Source organism: Oncorhynchus tshawytscha, linkage group LG04, assembly GCF_018296145.1.
Source record: "Oncorhynchus tshawytscha isolate Ot180627B linkage group LG04, Otsh_v2.0, whole genome shotgun sequence".
In the NCBI taxonomy this organism is placed as follows: domain Eukaryota; kingdom Metazoa; phylum Chordata; class Actinopteri; order Salmoniformes; family Salmonidae; genus Oncorhynchus; species Oncorhynchus tshawytscha.
Window position 1 is genome coordinate 30,902,753 of NC_056432.1, and position 22,281 is coordinate 30,925,033.

The 22,281-nt window shown below is 45.5% G+C and overlaps 1 protein-coding gene across 15 annotated transcripts in view; it reads left to right on the forward strand.

Annotated features, from left to right (window-relative positions):
• The window catches only part of LOC112248502 (ankyrin-1), a 214,985-nt gene extending 193,200 nt beyond the window's left edge, over positions 1-21,785 (forward strand). For 11 of the 15 annotated variants that reach the window (XM_042320616.1, XM_042320621.1, XM_042320623.1 and 8 more), the window contains 6 exons: positions 2,978-3,674; positions 4,018-4,390; positions 11,797-11,880; positions 12,990-13,133; positions 15,259-15,373; positions 17,706-21,785. In XM_042320616.1, the coding sequence (XP_042176550.1) occupies positions 2,978-3,674; positions 4,018-4,390; positions 11,797-11,880; positions 12,990-13,133; positions 15,259-15,330 (1,370 nt within the window). In that variant the 3' untranslated portion in view covers positions 15,331-15,373; positions 17,706-21,785. Of the gene's footprint in view, positions 1-2,977; positions 3,675-4,017; positions 4,391-8,454; positions 9,217-11,796; positions 11,881-12,989; positions 13,134-15,258; positions 15,374-17,705 lie in introns of those variants that run through there. The other 4 variants (XM_042320625.1, XM_042320615.1, XM_042320626.1 and 1 more) reach the window with 4 other exon arrangements.
• Positions 21,786-22,281: the final 496 nt, after the last annotated feature.

Consider the following 22,281-nt stretch of genomic DNA (forward strand, 5'->3'; position numbering starts at 1 on the left):
GAGGCACTATTGTCAGCTACCATAAGGGCTCAGATCATTCATACACAACCTTAAAAGGTGGTATTCCAAACAAATACCATGATATTTATGTGACATGAATCATCCTCACCCTACTGGCTAAAGAGTAATGTATACACGTATAAAGAAAGCTCATCAGCTGGAAGTCTTAAACCTTGTGGAACTGTTAAGAGGTTTTATCTACCGGGGTTATGCATATTGAAGGATACTTGTTATGAAGGATGCATATTGAAGGATACTTGTTATGAAGGATGCATTTTGAAGGATACTTGTTATGAAGGATGCATATTAAAGGATACTTGTCATGAAGTATGCATATTGAAGGATACTTGTTATGAAGGATGCATATTGAAGGACACTTGTTATGAAGGATGCATATTGAAGGATACTTGTTATGAAGGATGCATATTGAAGGATACTTGTTATGAAGGATACTTGTTATGAAGGATGCATATTGAAGGATACTTGTTATGAAGGATGCATATTGAAGGATACTTGTTATGAAGGATGCATATTGAATGATGCTTGTTATAAAGGATGCATATTGACGGATACTTGTTAAGTGAAGTATGCATATTGAAGGATATTTGTTATGAAGGATACTTGTTATGAAGGATGCATATTGAAGGATGCTTGTTATGAAGGATGCATATTGAAAGATACTTGTTATGTGCTAATATTAATATTAATATTAATAGCCCACTAATATTTTAGTCATTTAGCAGACACTCTTATCCAGAGCATCTACGGTTAAGTGCCTTGCTAAAGGGCACATCAACAGACGTTTCACCTAGTCAGCTCGGGCATTTGAACCAGCAACCTTTCGGTACTGCTAGGCTACCTGCCACCCTAACGTTAATGTGTTTAACTTATGACCCACGTACACACAGTCCTCCGACCTTCTGAGTGGGATGTCAGAGAGGTTATGCTGTCATTTAAGGCTGAGAGATGAGAGGTCCAGGAGGCCAGCTGGTGTCACTAATACCCACTGCACATTCAGCATAACTTAGTGCCAACAATGACTCATGTTGCACCTCTCTCTCTCATGTATACACACACACACATAGTGTTCTTTCGCCCGCTCACACACACACGCATATGCAGTCACGCACGCACGCACGCACACACAGACACACACACACACACACACAAATATACACTTCACCCCTCCCTCCACATCTCTCCTGTCTTTTCTACCTCTTGCTATATCTATACTCTTCTCTCAGTTCATGCCAGTATGTAATCAATTCATTTCTACCACTTTATAGACTATATATCCATTCTTTACTGGGTTTATGTGTCTGATTCAAAATACTGTATCTTTATGTTACTCATGGTCATATGTATTCATTAGTATACATTCTTGGTAATGTATTAGAAGAGAAGTACAGTAGCTACTGCACAATCGTTTTTAAAGTTTTTTATTTGTGGTATCTATAGCCATCTTGACCTTGAATTTGACATGTTATTTACTTGGCTATCTCTCAGGTCATTTCTCATACAGCAGCTATTAAGTACACTATACTGAAATGTGAGTTAGTGTGGAAGAGAGCAGACTCAGGAAGCAGCTTTGGCCCTGTCCACTTGTTTAGATGCTGTCTGTTGTGCTGGCTGTATCTGGGTCTGTTCCATAGTCCAAGTCAACATGATGGTTGCATGTACACCTGCAGACAGTTTCCTAGTGGATAGTTTTTCTAGCATCTAAAGAGAACCTACCATGCTTACTGTACCACATCACTGCATGTTTAAATGTCAAAGCTCTTCATGCTACCAGGCAAGACATTTATTTTTTCCAAATAGACATGTTGTTGGAGTGACTTGAGTCAAAGGTTCATGGGTCATATGTAGCAAATTCTCAAAGTTAGATTCCCTGTTGATATAAAAATGAGGTTTGGGGCAGCTATGCTTGAAGTGAGCTATAAGAAATGAAACTGTATATCACCATGTGTGTGTATGTGTGGTGTGAGTGTGTCTTTGTGTGTATTTCTGTGTATTGTGTATGTGGTTGTGTTATTTGTTTTCTAAGGTTTGTAATGCAATGTCTGTGGTGGTGGGTGGATGAAAGTGTGTGTGAGTGTGTTGAATAACGAGAATGCCTGCATGCATGCTGTTCAGCCTGACTAGAATATTTAACTTGCCTGGTTTGTGTTGTGTGTGTGTGTGTGTGTGTTGTGTGTGTGTGTGTGTGTGTGTGTGTGTGTGTGTGTGTGTGTGTGTGTGTGTGTGTGTGTGTGTGTGTGTGTGTGTGTGTGTGTGTGTGTGTGTGTGTGTGTGGGAAAGGTTGTGTGTGGATGTGGGTAAGTCTGTGTGTGTATCGACATGTGTATGGCATGTGTATGTGTGTATAAGTGTGTGTCCCAGGCGGGCAGGTGTGTGTCCCAGCCCCAGGTTGGTTCGGGGCAGAGGCAGTAACTCCTGTGCCTCTACCTGTAGGTGGCAGACAGCGGAGCAGCACCAGCCACCAGCAGACCTCTCTCTCTCTGTCTGTCTCTCTGTCTGGCTCACTGTCTGTCTCTCTGTCTGTCTCTCTGTCTGGCTCACTGTCTGTCTCTCTGTCTGTCTCTCTGTCTGTCTCTCTGTCTGGCTCACTGTCTGGCTCTCTGTCTGGCTCTGGCTGTGTATCTGCTGCTGCCTCCGCTGCTGCTCTCACTGTCAGTGCTGGCTGATCTGGCTTGATCTGGTTTGTCAACCCCCTCTCCCGAAGCCCCCCTTGCTCCCTCACCCTTAGCTCCTTGCACCTCTTCTTCAGCTCCCACTGTCTGGGCCCTTCCTCTCCCCCTCTCTCCACTTGCCCCCTGGAATCCCCCTCTGCCATCTCCCCATGGCTGCCCTGCTCCTGGGCAGGGGCACATCCCCTCCTTGGGTCCCTCCCGGGGCTGGTGGGGCAAGGTGGGGGGCGAGGCGTGGCGAAGCAAGGTGGGGGGCCCGTGTCAGTGTGCCTCTCTGTGTGTCGCTCCAGGTTACGGGGTATTACAGGAGGAGCTGCTCTCCCCTCCTTCCATGCAGTACAGCCTGCCCTCCCCACTCGGAAATGAGCCCTACTGGCAGGAAGTCTCCAGTCTGGAGTGTGCTCCCATGGCCATCACAGAGGAGGACACACTCATGGAGATGTCCGATGTGCAGGTGTGGCCCTCGGGCAACAGCCCCTCCCTAGTGGCCGTGGAGGACTCCTCACTGGAGTGCAGCAATGCTGACGACTCGGAGGGGCTGCAGGGGCTGTCGTACGGGAGCCTGGGCCGGCCGGGCAGTAGGGCTACCGGAGAGGAAGGGGGGCTGAGTGGCTCCATGGAGCTGGTGGAAGACAACTCAGAGATGGGGGCTGTTGACTCGTTCAGCACCGCCACCCCTGCCACCCCTGCTTCGTTCAGCACAGCCACCCCTGCCACCCCTTCTTCGTTCGGAGGCACCATCGCCGCCATGTTATACAACGTTAATGGTCTGGAGAAGGGTCAAGGGTCAAAAGTCGTGAAGTCAGAGGCAGCAGCGGTCAGAGGCAACTTGGCAGGTGGAGATGGAGCTGGAGTTGAAGGAGGAAGAGGAGGAAGGACAGGCTCAGAGGAAGGGCTTTCTCTTGTTGCAGGACAACAGCAGCGAGTGTACACCCGGCTGAGCAAGTCGCCCGGTCTGAGCCGCGTGGCTGATCGTAATGGAGACAGGTGAGTGTGTCCTCAGACCTAAGTCAGTCTGCAGCTCAGCTGGACACAGCACTTGCCAGACAGGGGGTAGTCCAGACACTCACCTCTGAGACAACTGAGCCTTAGGACACTTCAATGTTGCCATGTTTCCTAACCTAATAATACAATATTTAGTTTTAGTAACAGAGTGTCTATGAAGGACTATCAGTCAGCTTTTGTTTGACACACACACATTTGACACACATTGGCCTCTCTCTGCTCCTTTCATTCCTTTGTCTATTCTCCTCTCACTTGTCCTCTCTCTCCACCTCTCTTCATCTCTCTCCTCCTTTCTTCTTTTCTCACTCATCCTCTGCCTCCTTAGGTCCAGTGGTGGCAGCAGTGGTAGTAGAGGCAGTAGCGGAGGTGGTGGCTCTTTACTGTCCTATCTGCAGGAGCAGTCGGGTCCAGGTTGGCAACCTGTCACTGACCACACTCAGGCCTGGTTGGGTTCACAGACAACAAAACCCAGGCAGGCCATGGACTCAATGATGTCATCAGTGCGCGCTGCCATGGATGTGGACCCCAGCCAGTCCCGTGTGTCCCAGGAGGCCTTGCTTCAGCCGGTGCGGGACATGGGGCACTCTGAGCTCCTGCGTGGGCACTTCAGGGGCACCCAGCCATTTGAGAAGGGCCTGGGGTTCCCTCACAGGGTGTCAGAGCTGCAGACCTGGGACGACGTACTCCTGAGGCAGCAGGTGAGTGGGAAACCTATTTTATTATTGGGGTGGCAGGTAGCCTACCGGTTAAGAGCGTTGGGCCAATAACCGAGAGGTTGCTGGTACGAAACCCAATGCCGGCTAGGTTTAAAATCTGTAGATGTTCCCTTCCTAAGATGGCACCGAAGAACATGGCTGACATTTTACATTCTTCCAACCAATTGTGCAATTTTTTTTTTTTTTGTGATTTGTGTAACTTTTAAAAAAACTTATTGTGTACATAATGTTGCTGCTACCGTGTATTATGACCGAAAATAACTTCTGGACATTAGAAAAGCGATTACTCACCTCAAACTGGAAGAAACTTTTTCCTTTAACGAGCCCCACTAGAAGGATATCTTGCTTTGACTGGAACAGGCCCAGATCCACGCCTTTTGCGTGAAGAAAAAGGGGACACAGATCGCGGATCCTTCTGAGAAGCTGGAGGCGAGCGAGTAAACTCCCAATGCCTTCCATTCTCCTTGCTAACGTGCAATCGTTAGAAAATAAAATTGATGACCTACTATTAAGATTAACTGTAACATCTTATGTTTCACCGAGACATGGCGGAACGAAAAAACAGACAATATAGAGCTGGCAGGATTTTCCATGCACCGGCAGAACAGAGACGCTACCTCTGGTAAGACGAGGGGTGTGTGTGTGTCTTTTCGCCAGAAACAGCTAGTGCGCGATGTCTAATATTAAAGAAGTCTCAAGGTATTGCTCACCTGAGGTAGAGTACCTTATGATAACCTGTAGACCGCACTATCTACCAAGATACAGTTCTCATCTGTATTATTCATAGCCATCTATTTACCACCACAAAGCAAAGCTGGCACTAAGACCGCTCTCAACCAACTCTATAAGGCCATAAGAAAAGAAGAAAATGCTCACCCAGAAACGGTCTCCTAGTGGCCGGGGACTTTAATGCAAGCAAACTTAAATCAGTTTTACCAAATTTTTACCAGCATGTCACATGTGCAACCAGAGACCACCTTTACTCCATACACAGAGATGCATACAAAGCTCTCACCCGCCCTCCATTTGGCAAATCTGACCACAATTCTATCCTCCTGATTCCTGCTTACAAGCAAAAACTAAAGCAGGAAGTAGCAGTGACTCGCTCAATATGGAAGTGGTCAGATGACACGGTTGCTACACTACAAGACTGTTTAGCTAGCACAGACTGGAATATGTTCCGGGATTCATCCAATGGCATTGAGGAATACAACACCTCAGTCAGTCATCGGCTCCATCAATTAGTGCATTGATGATGTCGTCCCCATAGTGACTGTACGTACATATCCCAACCAGAAGCCATGGATTACAGGCAACATCCACATCGAGCTAAAGGCTACAGCTGCCTCTTTCAAGGAGCGGGAGACTAATCGCTTATAAGAAATCCCGCTATGCCCTCAGATGAACCATCAAACAAGCAAAGCGTCAATACAGGATTAAGATTTAATCCTACTACACCGTCTCTGACGCTCGTCGGATGTGGCAGGGCTTGAAAACTATTATGGATTACAAAGGGAAACCTCAGACACAAGCTGCCCAGTGACGCGAGGCTACCAGACGAGCTAAAGGCCTTTTATACTCGCTTTGAGGCAAGCAACACTGAAGCATGCACGGGAGCACCAGCTGTTCTGGATGACTGTGTGGTAACTCTCTCGGTAGCCGATGTGAACAAAACCTTTAAACAGGTCAACATTCACAAAGCCACTGGGCCAGACGGATTACCAGGACGTGTACTCAAAGCATGCGCGGACCAACTGTCAAGTGTCTTCACTGACATTTTCAACCTTTCCCTGACCGAGTCTGTAATACCTGCATGTTTCAAGCAGACCACCATAGTCCCTGTGCCCAAGGAAGTGAAGGTAACCTGCCTAAAGGATTACCGCCCCATGGCACTCACATCGGTGGCCATGAAGTGCTTTGAAGGCTCCCTCTGCAACTGGATCGTTGACTTCCTGACGGGCCGCCCCCAGGTGGTAAGAGTAGGCAACATCACGTCTGCCACGCTGATCCTGATCCTTAACAATGAGGCCCCTCGGGGGTGTGTACTTAGTCCCCTCCTGTATTCCCTGTTCACCCACGGCCAAACACTGCATGGCCAAACACAACTGCAACACCATCATTAAGTTTGCTGACGACACAACAGTGGTAGGCCTGATCACCGACAACGATGAGACGGCCTATAGAGAGGAGGTCAGAGAACTGGCAGTGGAGAGCCAGGACAACAACCTCTCCCTCAATGTGAGCAAGACAAAGGAGCTGATCGTGGACTACAGAAAATGGCGGGCCGAACCCCTATTAACATCAACTGGGCTGTAGTGGAGCGGGTCGAGAGTTCCAAGTTCCTTGGTGTCCACATCACCAACGAACTATCATGGTCCAAACACACCAAGACAGTTGTGAAGAGGGCACGACTAAACCTTTTCCCCCTCAGGAGACTGAAAAGATTTTTCACGGGCCCCCAGATCCTCAAAAGGTTCTACAACTGCACCATCGAGAGCATCCTGACCGGTTGCATCACAGCCTGGCTCCTCAACAGCTTCTACCCCCAAGCAATTAGACTGCTGAACAATTCATAAAAATTGCCACCGGACAATTTACATTGACTCCCCCGTACACTGCTGCTACTGCTGTTTGTTTGTTACCTATGCATAGTCACTTCAACCCCACCTGCATGTGCAGATTACTAGCCTGTACCCCTGCACACTGACTCGGTACCGGTGCCCCCTGTATATAGCCGCGCTATTGTTATTCTTATTGTGTTCGTTTTTATTATTATTACTTCTTCTTGAGCTGCGCTGTCGGTTAAGGGCTTGTAAATAAGCATTTCACGGTAAAGTCTACACTTGTTGTATTCAGCGCATGTGGCAAATAAAGTTTGATTAGATTTGAACAAGGCACTTAACTCTAATTGCTCCTGTAAGTCTCTTTGGATAAAAGTGTCTCCAAAATGACTAAAATGTAAATGCTGTACAGTAGGACTTGTATGACTACAGTCCAAACCCAGTGACAGAAGGCTATAACTGAATTAGATTATAAATACCATAATCCCACTATCCTCTCCTCTCACACACATGCACATACAAACAGAAGGCCCAAGAAGGGCACAAACAGCCTGTCAAGCCAAAAATAGCAGCCCCTGTCACCAGATCCCCAATCCCAGCCCATCACACCTGGCATCTAGCATTCTGGCACCAGAGCACCCTAAAGGACACTGCACCAGAGCACCCTAAAGGACACTGCACCAGAGCACCCTAAAGGACACTGCACCAGAGCACCCTAAAGGACACTGCACCAGAGCACCCTAAAGGACACTGCACCAGAGCACCCTAAAGGACACTGCACCAGAGCACCCTAAAGGACACTGCACCAGAGCACCCTAAAGGACACTGCACCAGAGCACCCTAAAGGACAGCTCAACTTTGCGACGCAGTGAGAGAGCAAAAGGGGCTGTTTCAGTCTCTATGGGCTATCCCTGGTAGGAAGTTATATTGGGACTGCCAGGTTATATTGGGACTGTCAGTGTGTTGGAACAGTAAGAACAGACTACAATGTTGCCCATAGAGAATAAGTGGCAGGAAATGGTCTTTCTTCTGACAATCTGCATCTTACTGTATTGTTTAAGTAAAATAGATCCCAAACCATTACAGAATAATTATGTGTGGTGGTGGAACATATACCTACATGCCATTGGAATAATAATATAAGTGTGGAAGTATAGTGTATGGTTGTGTGTACCAGAGTATAGTATGATTACCTGAGGGAGTATACTATGAGTACCTGAGGGAGCCAGGACCTGAGGGAGTATACTATGAGTACATGAGGGAGTATAGTATGGTTACCTGAGGGAGTATACTATGAGTACCTGAGGGAGTATAGTATGATTACCTGAGGGAGTATACTGTAGTGTGATTACCTGAGGGAGGCCTGTTGGTCAGGGTGCAAGTCTGTTATTCTCACTCCCAGCCTCTCAGCCTGACAGAGCAGAGCTCCTCTCTGAAGCAGCCAGAAGTATTTAAAGACTACAGATCACATGGCTGGGAGATAGAGAGGGAGCGAGGGGTGAAGGGTTGTTTTTGGAAGCACGGAGGAGAGAGAGAGAGAGAGCGAAGGAACGAAAGAGAGAGGGAGGGAGAGGAAATAGAAGCCTCCCAAGGTTGCAGCCGCCTAGATTTGATGGCATGGGTCAGCCATTCCTACTGACCAGCTGACAGACGGAGAGAGAAAGGGAGAGGGAGACGGAGCCAGAGAAAGAAGGAACAGGGTCTAGTGGAGTAGAGCTTGCTGAAGAAGGGACACAAGCGGAGGGAGAGAAAGAAGGACAAGACGCCAGCACTGTTGAGAGGAGAGAAGGCCTGAGGGTGCAGCTGTTGCCCCAGAAAAACGGAGAGAAGTGTCGTGGATAGACAGCGAGAGCCTGCACAGACGTGTCTGTGTTAGTGTCTGTGTTAGTGTGTGTGTTAGGGTGTGTGTTAGTGTGTGTGGGTGGGCGTGTAGTTGGGTGTGTGAGAGTGGGTGTGTCGTGCGCTCCACTGGGTTGCTGGGTTGCTTTGAGAGTTTGCAGAGGTAGAAGCTTGGAGGGGCTGTGAGTGATGTGGGCCCTGGTGACTGAGCTGCTCTTCAGCTTTGTGCTGCTGGCCTTCCTGGTGATCAGTGGTCAGAATGTGATGCATATAGCCAGCGGCTCCCTGCGCTCTGTGCTCACCTATGTGCACGCTGCGCTAGACCGTGAGCTGGGCGAGGCCGAGGGTGTGGCCGACGAAGAGGAGAACGTCACCACCCGCGTGGTCCGCCGCAGGGTCATTCTCAAGGTACCCAACAGAGAGGGGAGGGGAGGAGGGGCGAGGGGCGAGAGGATGAGAGACAGAATGATGAAGGAGAATGTAACAAACAGTGTGGTGGAAAGCAGATGGTTGCTGTGTGTGTGTGTTGTGTGTGTGTGTGTGTGTGTGTGTGTGTGTGTGTGTGTGTGTGTGTGTGTGTGTGTGTGTGTATTTGTAAAGCTCAGAGGTGATTTAATGTTTGTCTGTGACAAGGGGAAATGTTTGTCAGGGTCGAGGCGAAGGGAGAAGGTGAAGAGAAACCTATTTCTGCTTGTTTACCGTATTAACTTCCGACCATGCAATTTATCCGTAATGGGATCAATAATGAAAGATGAAAGATTATGTTCATAAAACAGTTGTTCATTTATATTGTAGAATTTTAACTGACACATACAGTATGCTGACTTGTGCATAGATGATGAATATACAGGATGCACGATAGAACTACTTTGCAACAACAACATTAGTTTTAAAGTATTTTCAAGCAACTTTCTGGATCATATTGTTCATACCGTATTCTGCCAGGTGAGATAGAATAGTAACAGAGGGAGGGGAGGACAAAACTAAGAATGGTCAAACCATAGACCTACAGTTGAGACCCATTTAGACTGTAGATACACAGTACAGGCCTTGTACGTGCTGTGACCATAGACCTACAGTTGAGACCCATTTAGACTGTAGATACACTGTACAGGCCTTGTACGTGCTGTGACCATAGACCTACAGTTGAGACCCATTTAGACTGTAGATACACTGTACGGGCCTTGTACGTGCTGTGACCATAGACCTACAGTTGAGACCCATTTAGACTGTAGATACACTGTACAGGCCTTGTACGTGCTGTGACCATAGACCTACAGTTGAGACCCATTTAGACTGTAGATACACTGTACGGGCCTTGTATGTGCTGTGACCATAGACCTACAGTTGAGACCCATTTAGACTGTAGATACACTGTACGGGCCTTGTACGTGCTGTGACCATAGACCTACAGTTGAGACCCATTTAGACTGTAGATACACTGTACGGGCCTTGTACGTGCTATGACCATAGACCTACAGTTGAGACCCATTTAGACTGTAGATACACTGTACAGGCCTTGTACGTGCTGTGACCATAGACCTACAGTTGAGACCCATTTAGACTGTAGATACACTGTACGGGCCTTGTACGTGCTGTGACCATAGACCTACAGTTGAGACCCATCTAGACTGTAGATACACTGTACAGGCCTTGTACGTGCTGTGACCATAGACCTACAGTTGAGACCCATTTAGACTGTAGATACACTGTACGGGCCTTGTACGTGCTGTGACCATAGACCTACAGTTGAGACCCATTTAGACTGTAGATACACTGTACAGGCCTTGTACGTGCTGTTGAGCTGTGAATGGCTCAACCTGTGTGGTGTTTAAACCTATGAACTCAGTCTCTAATCTCTCTACCATCTTCATGGTCCTATTCTCCCCCCTCCCTCCAGCCCTCTCTTGGTCTCAACACCTTTAAAAACTAAAAAATCCTTCCTCTATGGATTGTGGGTGATAGGGCAGACTCCAGCCATGGTGCTGTGTTCAATAGTTTCAATTGCAGGACCTTTTGATCTTATAAATAGCTGTACTGGCGCCTCCAATGTTATTAGGAGTAATAGTTGTATTCTTATGAACCTCATCAACTCTGATTGTATTAGTGCTAACACCACAGCAGTCCCAGTAGTGATCCCCTGACCAGTTACTATTTCCATGTATGTATGTATGTATGTATGTATGTATGTATGTATGTATGTATGTATGTATGTATGTATGTATGTATGTATGTATGTATGTATGTATGTATGTATGTATGTATGTATGTATGTATGTATGTATGTACATGTATGTATGTATGTATGTATGTATGTATGTACGTATGTACGTATGTATGTATGTATGTATGTATGTATGTATGTATGTATGTATGTATGTATGTATGTATGTATGTATGTATGTATGTATGTATGTATGTATGTATGTATGTATGTATGTATGTATGTATGTATGTATGTATGTATGTATGTATGTATGTATGTATGTATGTATGTATGTATGTCTCTCTCTCTCTCTCTCTCTCTCTCTCTCTCTCTCTCTCTCTCTCTCTCTCTCTCTCTCTCTCTCTCTCTCTCTCTGGTTTGGGGTTGGTGACAGTGGCTAAATGATGAGACTCACTCTGGGGGCTATTTTAAAGTGCTCTAGATTCCAGCACCCTTTTCGTTCTGTATGCTGACTCCTGGTTTTCTCTCGGAGTCGTTCCCCAATTCATACTTACAAACTCACAGGTGTGACATTAATGTCTGTGGAAAAGTTGTTGGCCAAACAAGTTTTTGGATCCAATCTTTCTGGTAGTATTGACTGGTCCCTTTTGTAATGTTAATGTAGAGTATGTGGTTTTGGACTCCTTACTGTGTAAGTGTGTGCTGTTGATGAGTTTGCCATTCATCTATGAGCAGATGTGTGTGACGGTACAGTATACCATGTGTATTTCAGTATGACAGTATTGTTTAGTGATGTTCAGTACATGCTGTCTGTCCTTTAGGGTGACGAGGCCAAGGATCTCCCAGGGGAACAAGTGAGCGAGGAGCAGTTCACAGATGAGCACGGAAACATCGTCACCAAGAAGGTCAGATATCTATCCCAGCATGCCTCTCTCTACTCTACAGCCCTGCGCTGTGGCTTATCTACCAGTTCCCCCCTGTTACTATTCATGTTCAACTCACTACACTCATCCTCATAGAAATGATTATTCAATTGATAATCAAGAACCATCACGTTCATCGTCATGCCTTGATTTATTCCAATGTCATGACTGTAATCACGACATGGGAAAATGATCCCTGTCTTGCTCTCACAGGTGTCACAGTCATGTTTAGTTGCTGTATGAATGGTTGTGGGTTGTAGATTTAATAAGGAGGGGGTTGAAAGGTTGTGGGTTGTGTATTTAATAAGGATAGGGTTGAAAGGTTGTGGGTTGTAGATTTAATAAGGATGGGGTTGAAAGGTTGTGGGTGGTATATTTAATAAGGATGGGGTTGAAAGGTTGTGGGTTGTAGATTTAATAAGGATGGGGTTGAAAGGTTGTGGGTTGTAGATTTAATAAGGAGGGGGTTGAAAGGTTGTGGGTTGTAGATTTAATAAGGATGGGGTTGAAAGGTTGTGGGTTGTAGATTTAATAAGGATGGGGTTGAAAGGTTGTGGGGGGTAGATTTAGTAAGGATGGGGTTGAAAGGTTGTGGGTAGTAGGTTTAATAAGGATGGGGTTGAAAGGTTGTGGGTAGTAGATTTAGTAAGGATGGGGTTGAAAGGTTGTGGGTTGTAGATTTAATAAGGATGGGGTTGAAAGGTTGTGGGTGGTAGATTTAGTAAGGATGGGGTTGAAAGGTTGTGGGTGGTAGATTTAGTAAGGATGGGGTTGATAAGGATACATATAACCAGGACAGTGTTTTATAATGAACATTAAGTTCCTTAATGGTACACAGGGAGAACCCAAAAGAGTACCAATCTCTCCTTCTTAAGCTCTCTTTCCCACCACCCTCCATCATCCTCTCATCCTCCTCTCCCTCCCTCCCCTGTGTGTGTGTGTGTGTGTGTGTGTGTGTGTGTGTGTGTGTGTGTGTGTGTGTGTGTGTGTGTGTGTGTGTGTGTGTGTGTGTGTGTGTGTGTGTGTGTGTGTGTGTGTGTGTGTGTGTGTGTGTGTGTGTGTGTGTGTGTGTGTGTGTGTGTGCGGTGCAGATTGTACGGAAGGTGGTGCGCAGGGGGAAGGGCTCAGGTGACGAGGGGGGTCAGGAGCGGTCAGTGAGCGTGGATGGCTCTCTGCAGGATGAGCTGGAGGCTGAGGCGGAGCAGTTCATGAACTACGCCGTCCTGAGCAGCAAGGTGGGCCACTGACCTGCATCAGCCAGGCCACACTCACCTGGGCTAATGTACAAGAGGCTGAGACTCTAAACAAACTCATTCATCTGTCATAAATAGAGCATTGATTCACAGTTAAAGTAGACTGAGACTAACTTGACCATACAGGGCCCATCAGGGTCAATCTGTAAACTTCCCTGAATTTATATAGGTACTCAATGTAGCAATCAACCACTAGAGAAGATGACAAGGGTGTAGCTGGGAACTACGATCTCTTTACTCTGCTGGGATCAGCAGTATAGATTCCTCTGTTAGTCCAAAGTAGACCACAGTGGGCTAAACCTGCATGGACTGTGTCGTGTGAATGGGATGTGTGTGTGTGTGTTTGTAATTTAGATCAACCTGTGTTGTCATTCCCCATCCTCCTAGCTACAAAGAAACTGAAAGAAATATTGATTGTGTGAGTGTCCTCATGCTGTATTTTGTATCCAACGTGCAAAAGCATTACTCATCTGTGCTTCATTTCCCCCATCATGTCCACCCTCTCCATCCTGACCTGCATGTAGGACCATCCAAAAAGTCCACAACTGCATCCTGCTCTGATAGCTTGCACTGTCTCTCTGCGTTGGCTGAAACAACAAACTAATGCTTCCAGGTTTCATAACAGCAGTCAGTTCTGATATCTGCTCTGTCTCCAGTCAGTACATAGATGGATGGCTCTTTCTCTCCAGTTGATATGAATGTCTGGGTGTTGGTTGGTTGCTCTTGATGTGCTAATGCAATGAGGTCCATTCTCTCCCCTTCAGTAACCCACATTGACTGACTGTCTATCTGTCTTCTCTGCCCGCCTCCATTCAAAGTCTCTATAGTCCATAACTATGACTGTGTGCTCCCTCCAACCTGCAGTACTCTATTCCATGTCAATGTTTCTGATGCTTCTCTCTTTTCTATTTTCCTGTCTGTTTTTCCAATCCCCACCCCATCTCTCTTGGCTTGGCTGTCTTTCCATTATCTCTCTTCTCTTGAATTGACTCCTTTCCTCTCCTTTTCTTGTCTTCCCGTCAATTCTCTCGCTTCGCTCATTACCTCAATTGTCACTTTTAACCTCTTCTCCTCTCCACCCTTGTCTCTTCATACACCTCTTCACCTCATCCGTATCTTTCACCTCTCACACACTGTGCCATTGCTCCCTCTCCCTCTCTCCTGATTCCCTCTCCCTCTCTCCTGATTTCATCTCCCTACTCTCTCCCTCTCTCCTGATTCCCTCTCTGTCCTCCACATCTTTTTGTTCTCCTACTACTTCTCCTTCACTTCTACTTCCACCTCTCCCTCTTACTCTCATCCTCTCCGCCACCTGTCTGTCCCTCCTCTCCCTCTTACTCTCATCCTCTCCGCCACCTGTCTGTCCCTCCTCGCCCTCCAACTCTCATCCTCTCCTCTACCTGTCTCTGTCCCTCCTCTCCCTCCTACTCTCATCCTCTTCTCTACCTGTCTCTGTCCCTCCTTTCCCTCCTACTCTCATCCTCTTCTCTACCTGTCTCTGTCCCTCCTTTCCCTCCTACTCTCATCCTCTCCTCCACCTGTCTCTGTCCCTCCTCTCCCTCCTACTCTCATCCTCTCCTCCACCTGTCTCTGTCCCTCCTCTCCCTCCTACTCTCATCCTCTTCTCTACCTGTCTCTGTCCCTCCTCTCCCCCTCCTCATCCTCTCTCTACCTGTCTCTGTCCCTCCTTTCCCTCCTACTGTCATCCTCTTCTCTACCTGTCTCTGTCCCTCCTTTCCCTCCTACCTCATCCTCTCCTCCACCTGTCTCTGTCCCTCCTCTCCCTCCTACTCTCCTCCTCTCCTCCACCTGTCTCTGTCCCTCCTCTCCCTCCTACTCTCATCCTCTTCTCTACCTGTCTCTGTCCCTCCTCTCCCTTCTACTCTCATCCTCTTCTCTACCTGTCTCTGTCCCTCCTCTCCCTTCTACTCTCATCCTCTTCTCTACCTGTCTCTGTCCCTCCTCTCCCTCCTACTCTCATCCTCTTCTCTACCTGTCTCTGTCCCTCCTCTCCCTCCTACTCTCATCCTCTTCTCTACATGTCTCTGTCCCTCCTCTCCTTTACCTCCGCCCCTGGCTCTCCCCTTGCACCCCCTCCCTGATGTAGCCTGATATTGTGGATGTGAAGAAGGGTGCTCAGATAGTGAAATGTGCCAGTCTGCGGAGAGTAAAGCAGTGAGGGAAGCATGCAGACAGAGTGGCAGAGCGACATGTCCCCGCAGGTACGGGACTGACTGACCCACTGAGACCTCTCACCTGGGTTATGGCTCCATCATTTAATCCTGCCTCTCTGGATTAAATAGGCCTGATGTTGTTACAGTAATTCAGTACTAATGACATTGAGCTAATTGTAGCACTACAGTGCAGAGTGACATTTGATGTGGCTTGAACTATATCATTGGCATTTGATGCAACTACTGTGCATTAATATGTTACAGTATGACTGTGGGGTGGCATTGATTTAGTAGATTCACATTTAATATTAAAACTAAGTCTAGTTGAGCGGTAACGCTCTCAACTCTGTACTACACATACTGTATCCCTCGGCAACAGAGGTATGAGTCCCGACTCGACCATTCCTGTCTATGCCCTTAAACATTCCTATCTTTGTCCTCTTCATCGTCTATCTCCCCCTATCTACTTCTAGATGTTCTATCAGAAAATAATGAAATAGGAAAGGTTGACCGGACCTCCCGATCTTCTTACCCAGATGCCTCGTTACATATGGCTTTATAAGATAGTATATTAGTGTGTAGTGTTTTGCTGTAGATGAGTATCAGTGTGTCAAATACAGTTGGATGTATAGCACAGCTGTTGTCATACTGTCTTAGGAGAGTCTAAACTACAGCAGATTCTGTGGTCAGTGTGTATAGATTGTGTTACAGTGGGTATTCAGCAGGGTGTGAAGGGGAGGTTCAATGGCTGTCCTTATGTGGTGGCGTAGTACTAATGCTGCACATGTCTGACTGGGTTTACAGTAGGTCTAGCTACATGCAGTATGTTTATGTTAGTGCTGACTGTTGTACCTATTACAGATAGCATTGCATGTGGCTCTCCACTATCAAAGGGTGCTGGGGATCCAGCATGTTTTCATAGGTCAAAGTTGACAGGCCAGTTGTTCTTTCAAATTAAACTATCTGGGTCAACTGTGTGTGTGTGTGTGTGTGTGTGTGTGTGTGTGTGTGTGTGTGTGTGTGTGTGTGTGTGTGTGTGTGTGTGTGTGTGTGTGTGTGTGTGTGTGTGTGTGTGTGTGTGTGTGTGTGTGTGTGTGTGTGTGCTCACGCATGCGTGCATTCATGTGTGCCCCTTACTCTGACGTATAAGACACACCCAGACGAGAAACAGGTCCCATGCATTTGCACTCCGAGGAATGCAGTAGCCTTAAATTCAGATTGCTGCCATTTCAGACCGGAGACGGCACCAACTACTACACTCAGGTTCACTTTGATTAGTAAGACAGATCTTGACAAAACATTTACATTATAAACAGAACAATGACCAATGACTTGACTGACAATGCACAACACTTTCTTAAAGTAGGAGAAATAGAGCTCCCCAGAGCAGTATATACTGTACTGTATACTCTGAGTACACGAAACATTAAGGACGCCCGCTCTTTCCATGGCATAGACTGACCAGGTGAAAGGTATGATCTCTTATTGATGTCACTTGTTAAATCCACTTCAATCCATGTAGATGAAAGGTAGGAGACAGGGTATCCCTTTCCTGCCATCATATGACCTAGTGGCCTCATGGGGAGAATGTTATTCATATTTTTTTCAGAATTAATAGACAGAAAAAAAACGTACACAGAAAAACCTGTTTCTACAGTTTTGTTATGTGATGTATATAAAGTGTAATATCGGGATGCAAACTTAGAATTGAATACATTTAAACTCTATAGCTGGCACGGGTAAATGTCTTATTTTTTTCAAGACCATACATATGTGTGTGAGGTGTATACTTTTGTTTCAAATAGGATTTGTTTAAGACAACAACAAAAAACACTCTGTGTGTCCCTGATTTAACCCACTGCAGTAAAAGGTTAAAGAGGATTTTTAAGCCTTGAGACGATTGAGACAGGGATTGTGTATGTGTGCTATTCAGAGGGTGAATCGGCAAGACAAAATATTTAAGTGCCTTTGAACAGAGTATGTTAGTAGGTGCCAGGCGCACTGGTTTGTGTCAAGAACTGCAAAGCTGCTGGGTTTTTCACGCTCAACAGGTATCCCTAATGTTTGGTATACTCAGTGTATAAGACTACAAGGCAGTGTTTCTAGAGTCCCCTATTTCCATGCTTGAAAGGAAGGTTGCGGTACATTTTCTCTTTATCCAAGGACAGTTGTAAGACAAGCTCTGACCGTGTTTTGGCTGTGTTTGTGTGTGTATGTATTTATAGACAGGTATGCCTACTCACATTTACTGATTCGTCTCTGGGTTCTTGATTTGTGCACCCTGCATGCCGATCCAACAGAACTGTTGGGTCTGATTCTCTACACACTGATGGGAACCTTGTCCTTGCTCCATATTAATCTCTGTTCTCTTGCCCTCCAGGATTTGAGCCCCACACCAAAACAATCCTACTTAGACACATGACCGGCGGCAGGTGACAGGAGGAATGAAGAGGAGGAGAATAATGGAGAGAAAAGAAGAGAGATTGGAACGAACGAAACACTAACTTCATAATAACAACAACCACCACGGCAAAGCCGACGATCACGAGAGCGAAGTGGATTTACTCCTAGTTTTCTTACCTTTTTAAAAAAAGAAACAATCCAAAAATGTCAACTACTAGACTAGGTGCATGATTTCGTATTAAAACAAAACCAAACACAGACAACAAAAAAATAGCAACCAAAACGTGCTTCCTGTTATATGTATCAGCATGAATGACTGCTGGCGCATGGCCTGTCTTTCACTACAGTACTAGGGGTTGTGTGGGGGGGGATCACTCCTATATTGGATAGGAGGCCATGTTGGGGTGTAGGGCAAGGTGAATATGTCATACGCCCCCTTTCTAAAGAAACAGGGCAGTGTTTGTTTGTGAAACTTCTGAAAAGGGAGACTGTCAAAATACTCAGAATTATCTCTAGGCAACAGGTCACTCTCCCTCCCTGTCACACTGAACAGACTCTTCCAGCAAAAAAAATATATTAAATACATCACAGTCTGGTTTCAGCCCTTCACTGTCCCACTCCAGTAGCCTACATTTAGGATATTGGTGTTGTACATTCTATCTGCACTGAAATGCTACGTGACTGAGTGTTACCTGTGTTTTATGTCACCATAACCCTATGTGATGCTAATGATGCTGCTGTTTCAGACACCTAAACTATTCTTCTGCTCTGGTGTTCTTGTTTGGTTAACTCTATGCGTATATGTTCTATATATCTTGAGATCTGGTGGGTATGAGAACAAACAAAACAAACCTCTGTGTCGTTCTGCCTGTTATATCTGTCCATTTTTGTGTGTCCGGTTATTTGTTATTTTGTGATTTTCATGTGATGCCTCCCTTTGCTGTCGTCATCTCACCTAGAGGGCATTATTGGCTTCAGAGACATTTCACGGTTCTTTGTGTTTTAGAAAGAGGAGGTTCTGTGTTGACTTTCCTCCCCAACCCCACAACCAACCTCCCTGGAGTGGTTTGTGTGCTTCCAGGGTGAATGTAATTGGAGTAAAGGCTGGGGCAATCATGAGAACGTTGGATAGACCTTTCACCTACCCTGCTATATGTGTGCAGCTATAGTCCAGTTTGTCTGGCGGTCCTGTCACCACCATCTGCATGTATGTATGCAGCCCACCCACCTCATTCATCTCTACACCCCATCCTCACACCCCATTCTCCCTGCACTGCACACCCTGCCCTGCCCTGCCTCCCTCCACTCCCCCAGCCTTTCAGTGTAGATGCAGTAGTCCTGTTCTGTCCCTCTCAATATGGATATTATGTAGCAGTTCTGTTCATTACCAGCAGGGGTCAGAGTCCCCCTAATTAATGTAGCATCTCCCCTCTGGTGTGTCTGTCACACAGCAACAGATTGTCAGTCTGATATCACAGGATATATCCAAGAGAGTTTACAGATCATCTACCCATCTACCCATCATTCGATATGAGTAAAGAAGTAACTTCACCACTACAGGTAATAATGTAGCACTGGTTAAGCTGGTTACATGTGATAGTCAGTCAGGGAGAGGTGGGTATCTACAGAGATTTGAAAGTGTTGGGATTGTAAGTGTTGCTTGTTTTGTTGGCAACTCTCAGTAGACTAGCGAAGACAACCAGCCACCAATCACTGTGATAAGAAACTGTAATACTGACCCACAACTGTGAGCCCACACAACCCCACCACAAACCTGTCTCCTTTCCTCTCGCCCCTCTCCTGATGTCTGTACACCCCTACCCCTTTTCCCATCAGAAATGTATTGTCTGGTGTTTGTTTAAAGGAAAGCAATAACATTGGTCAAAAGAGTAGGTCTTAATATGTGTATGTGTGTGTGTGTGTGTGGGGGGGGTATAGGCGTTCTAACTACTTTTACCTTAGATGTACTGTCTGATTAGGAGAGATGCCAGAGCCCCAATCAGCCTCCTGCTATCCACTTGACCTGCATGGAACATGAATCACTTCCATGTTGGTTGCACAAAGTAGACAAAGGAGACAAGTTGATGGACTGAGTTACTGGTTTGCATTATTGGAGAGCTGTTTTCTTCAAGTGTTTTTCTCACAACAGTGTTTGGTTTTTGATCTTGTGTGTTTGAAGGTTGGGTGGCAAAGAATAGCCCTTCCCTGAGGTTTATGCAAGCCATCCAAAAGTGTCCACTCATTGTTCTTTTAAGCCTTAATGGCATTCATATTTAATTCTAAGGAGAAATTCTAGTGTGCGTGCATGTGTGTGTATGCGAGCGTGTGTGTGTGTGTGTGTGTGTAATGAGTCCACTGATTGTAAGTACAATTGAGACTGACACCGTACAGCGTCATTTAGTGTTGACAAAATGACAGTGCAGGGTTGAGGGCGGTGAATTGGCATGGGTGTGAAGGTGATACGACACTATTGGTGGACATTAAACTGAGGTTCTCCAGTCCCTACCCTGATTTAAACACGGTTTACAGTAGTGTTACCTCAGTACAGTATACCATCCTACATCATGTAGATTCGCTGTAATGCTCTACATCCTCTTGGCATTGTATCGTAACGGATCTTGATGCATTACATTGCTCATATCGGAGGAAAACGTGTGTCTCAAACACTCCAGAGAGTATATGGACGAACACTCTGCAATAATAATACCCAGACATTGAAATTAGTCTCCAGTCCAGGCCCATGGTTTATCAGCCTCTGTAGCCACAGGTAATGAATGGAAGTTCTTGCTCTGTACATATTAGTTGACTAGGTAGGCTAGACGCCAGACTGTTTAGCCTATCTATTGAACTCAGGATCTGTTGTTGTTTAAGAAACTGTATAACACTGAACACATATGAATAGATATGTCGTCCATATAACCCATCCATGCATAATCAGAACGAGGGAACGAGCAAGAGAAAGAGAGCACGTATAAAACTCAAGTTGTTGTTTTGAGACATTTGATCATCTATCCCTCCCTCTGCACCATTAATACATATCATGTTTATGACCCCACCTTGACTGGGTCAAAGCTACGGGGGCAGCAGAAAGAGGAATGGTGAAGCACCTCCATGTGACTGCTTAAGGTTGGCTCAGTAAGAGCTTAAGGAAAACCAGACATACATACATTATACATTCATTATGCTTCTTAGTTTGGTTTCTGTATCTGGTCATTTGTGTGCACACAGTGTGGGCCTACAGTCTTTAAGTCTGGATGTAATGGGGTTGGGTCTGGAGACTTGTGGAGGTGGTAGACAGGGAAAGCAGACTGGCCGATGAGGATCTATGGTTGTAGAGGGGTAGTTAGACAACTCTCTGAGATAACATCGTGGCTTCACTGACTATGCTGTTTTTTTAATAGTATTTCTCCTCAACACCGCCCACCCCCGTTCCATCCCCGCTCCCTAAAACCAAAAAGAGATTGAGCCAGTTCTAAGGCTTCCTTCTACACAGTGACAGGCTGAGTGGAGTCAAGGAGAGGGACGACTCAATAGAACTTCAGACCATGGAGGTGACGACATAAACCAACTTCATGCAAAAAATATTAACTGTTGCAAAAACTAGAGAACACATGTATACTCATTTAGAATGGATTGAAGACATTATTCATGCAATAGCATATTACTCAATACTAAGGAATGCACCTGCGCACATGCACAGAAAATGTTTTTAATATAAATGAATATATATAAAATATATGGAAATATATATTTACTTAGAATGCTATGCACCCTTACTTGTCAGCGGGATTATAGTTATTTTATGGATGTACTTTTAGCATCATAGCTACCAAGAGACTGTTGAGTTATGGGTAATGCCTGCAACCTGGGAAAAATATGGGCCTTGTGCGTATTTGAACTTGTTTTGTTTGCTTTTATATTGTTATTGAGAGGTCAAATATGACAAATATATACATGTACAAGCCTTTTAATTAAATGAAATCCGAAGACATCTATAGATAATTTACCCTGTACACCAGCTCAAATCATTTACGAAATAATAAAGAAATGAAATGTCCTTGTGTTTTTATGTGTTTGAGTTTGTATGAGACGAGTCCATCCATGTATTATTTTACACAGTTAATTGTACATGAACAATATCAATACATTTCACCAGATGGCAGTATAAGCTTGTTTTTTTTCAATGGCTCTGACGTTTTCACAGCGGATGTATTCTTTCATAGCAGGAAACATACTGTCTCTGGCATTGAGAAATTAGGTTTATTATCATGAAAGTCCTGTCATGAAAGTCCTGCAGCATTGTGTCCGTAATAGCTCGGAATAATGAATAGGTCCATTTTCCCAAGCATTGCATTCATCGTATAGCTATAATATTTCTAGCATTTTCAAGAACACGTACATTCAAAGACGAGGGAACGAGCAAGAGAAAGAGAGCACATATAAAAGTCAAGTTTTTGTTTTGAGACATTTGATCATCTATCCCTCCCTCTGCACCATTAAAACATATGGTCTGTATGACCACACAGACCAGACATACGTACGTTATACATTCA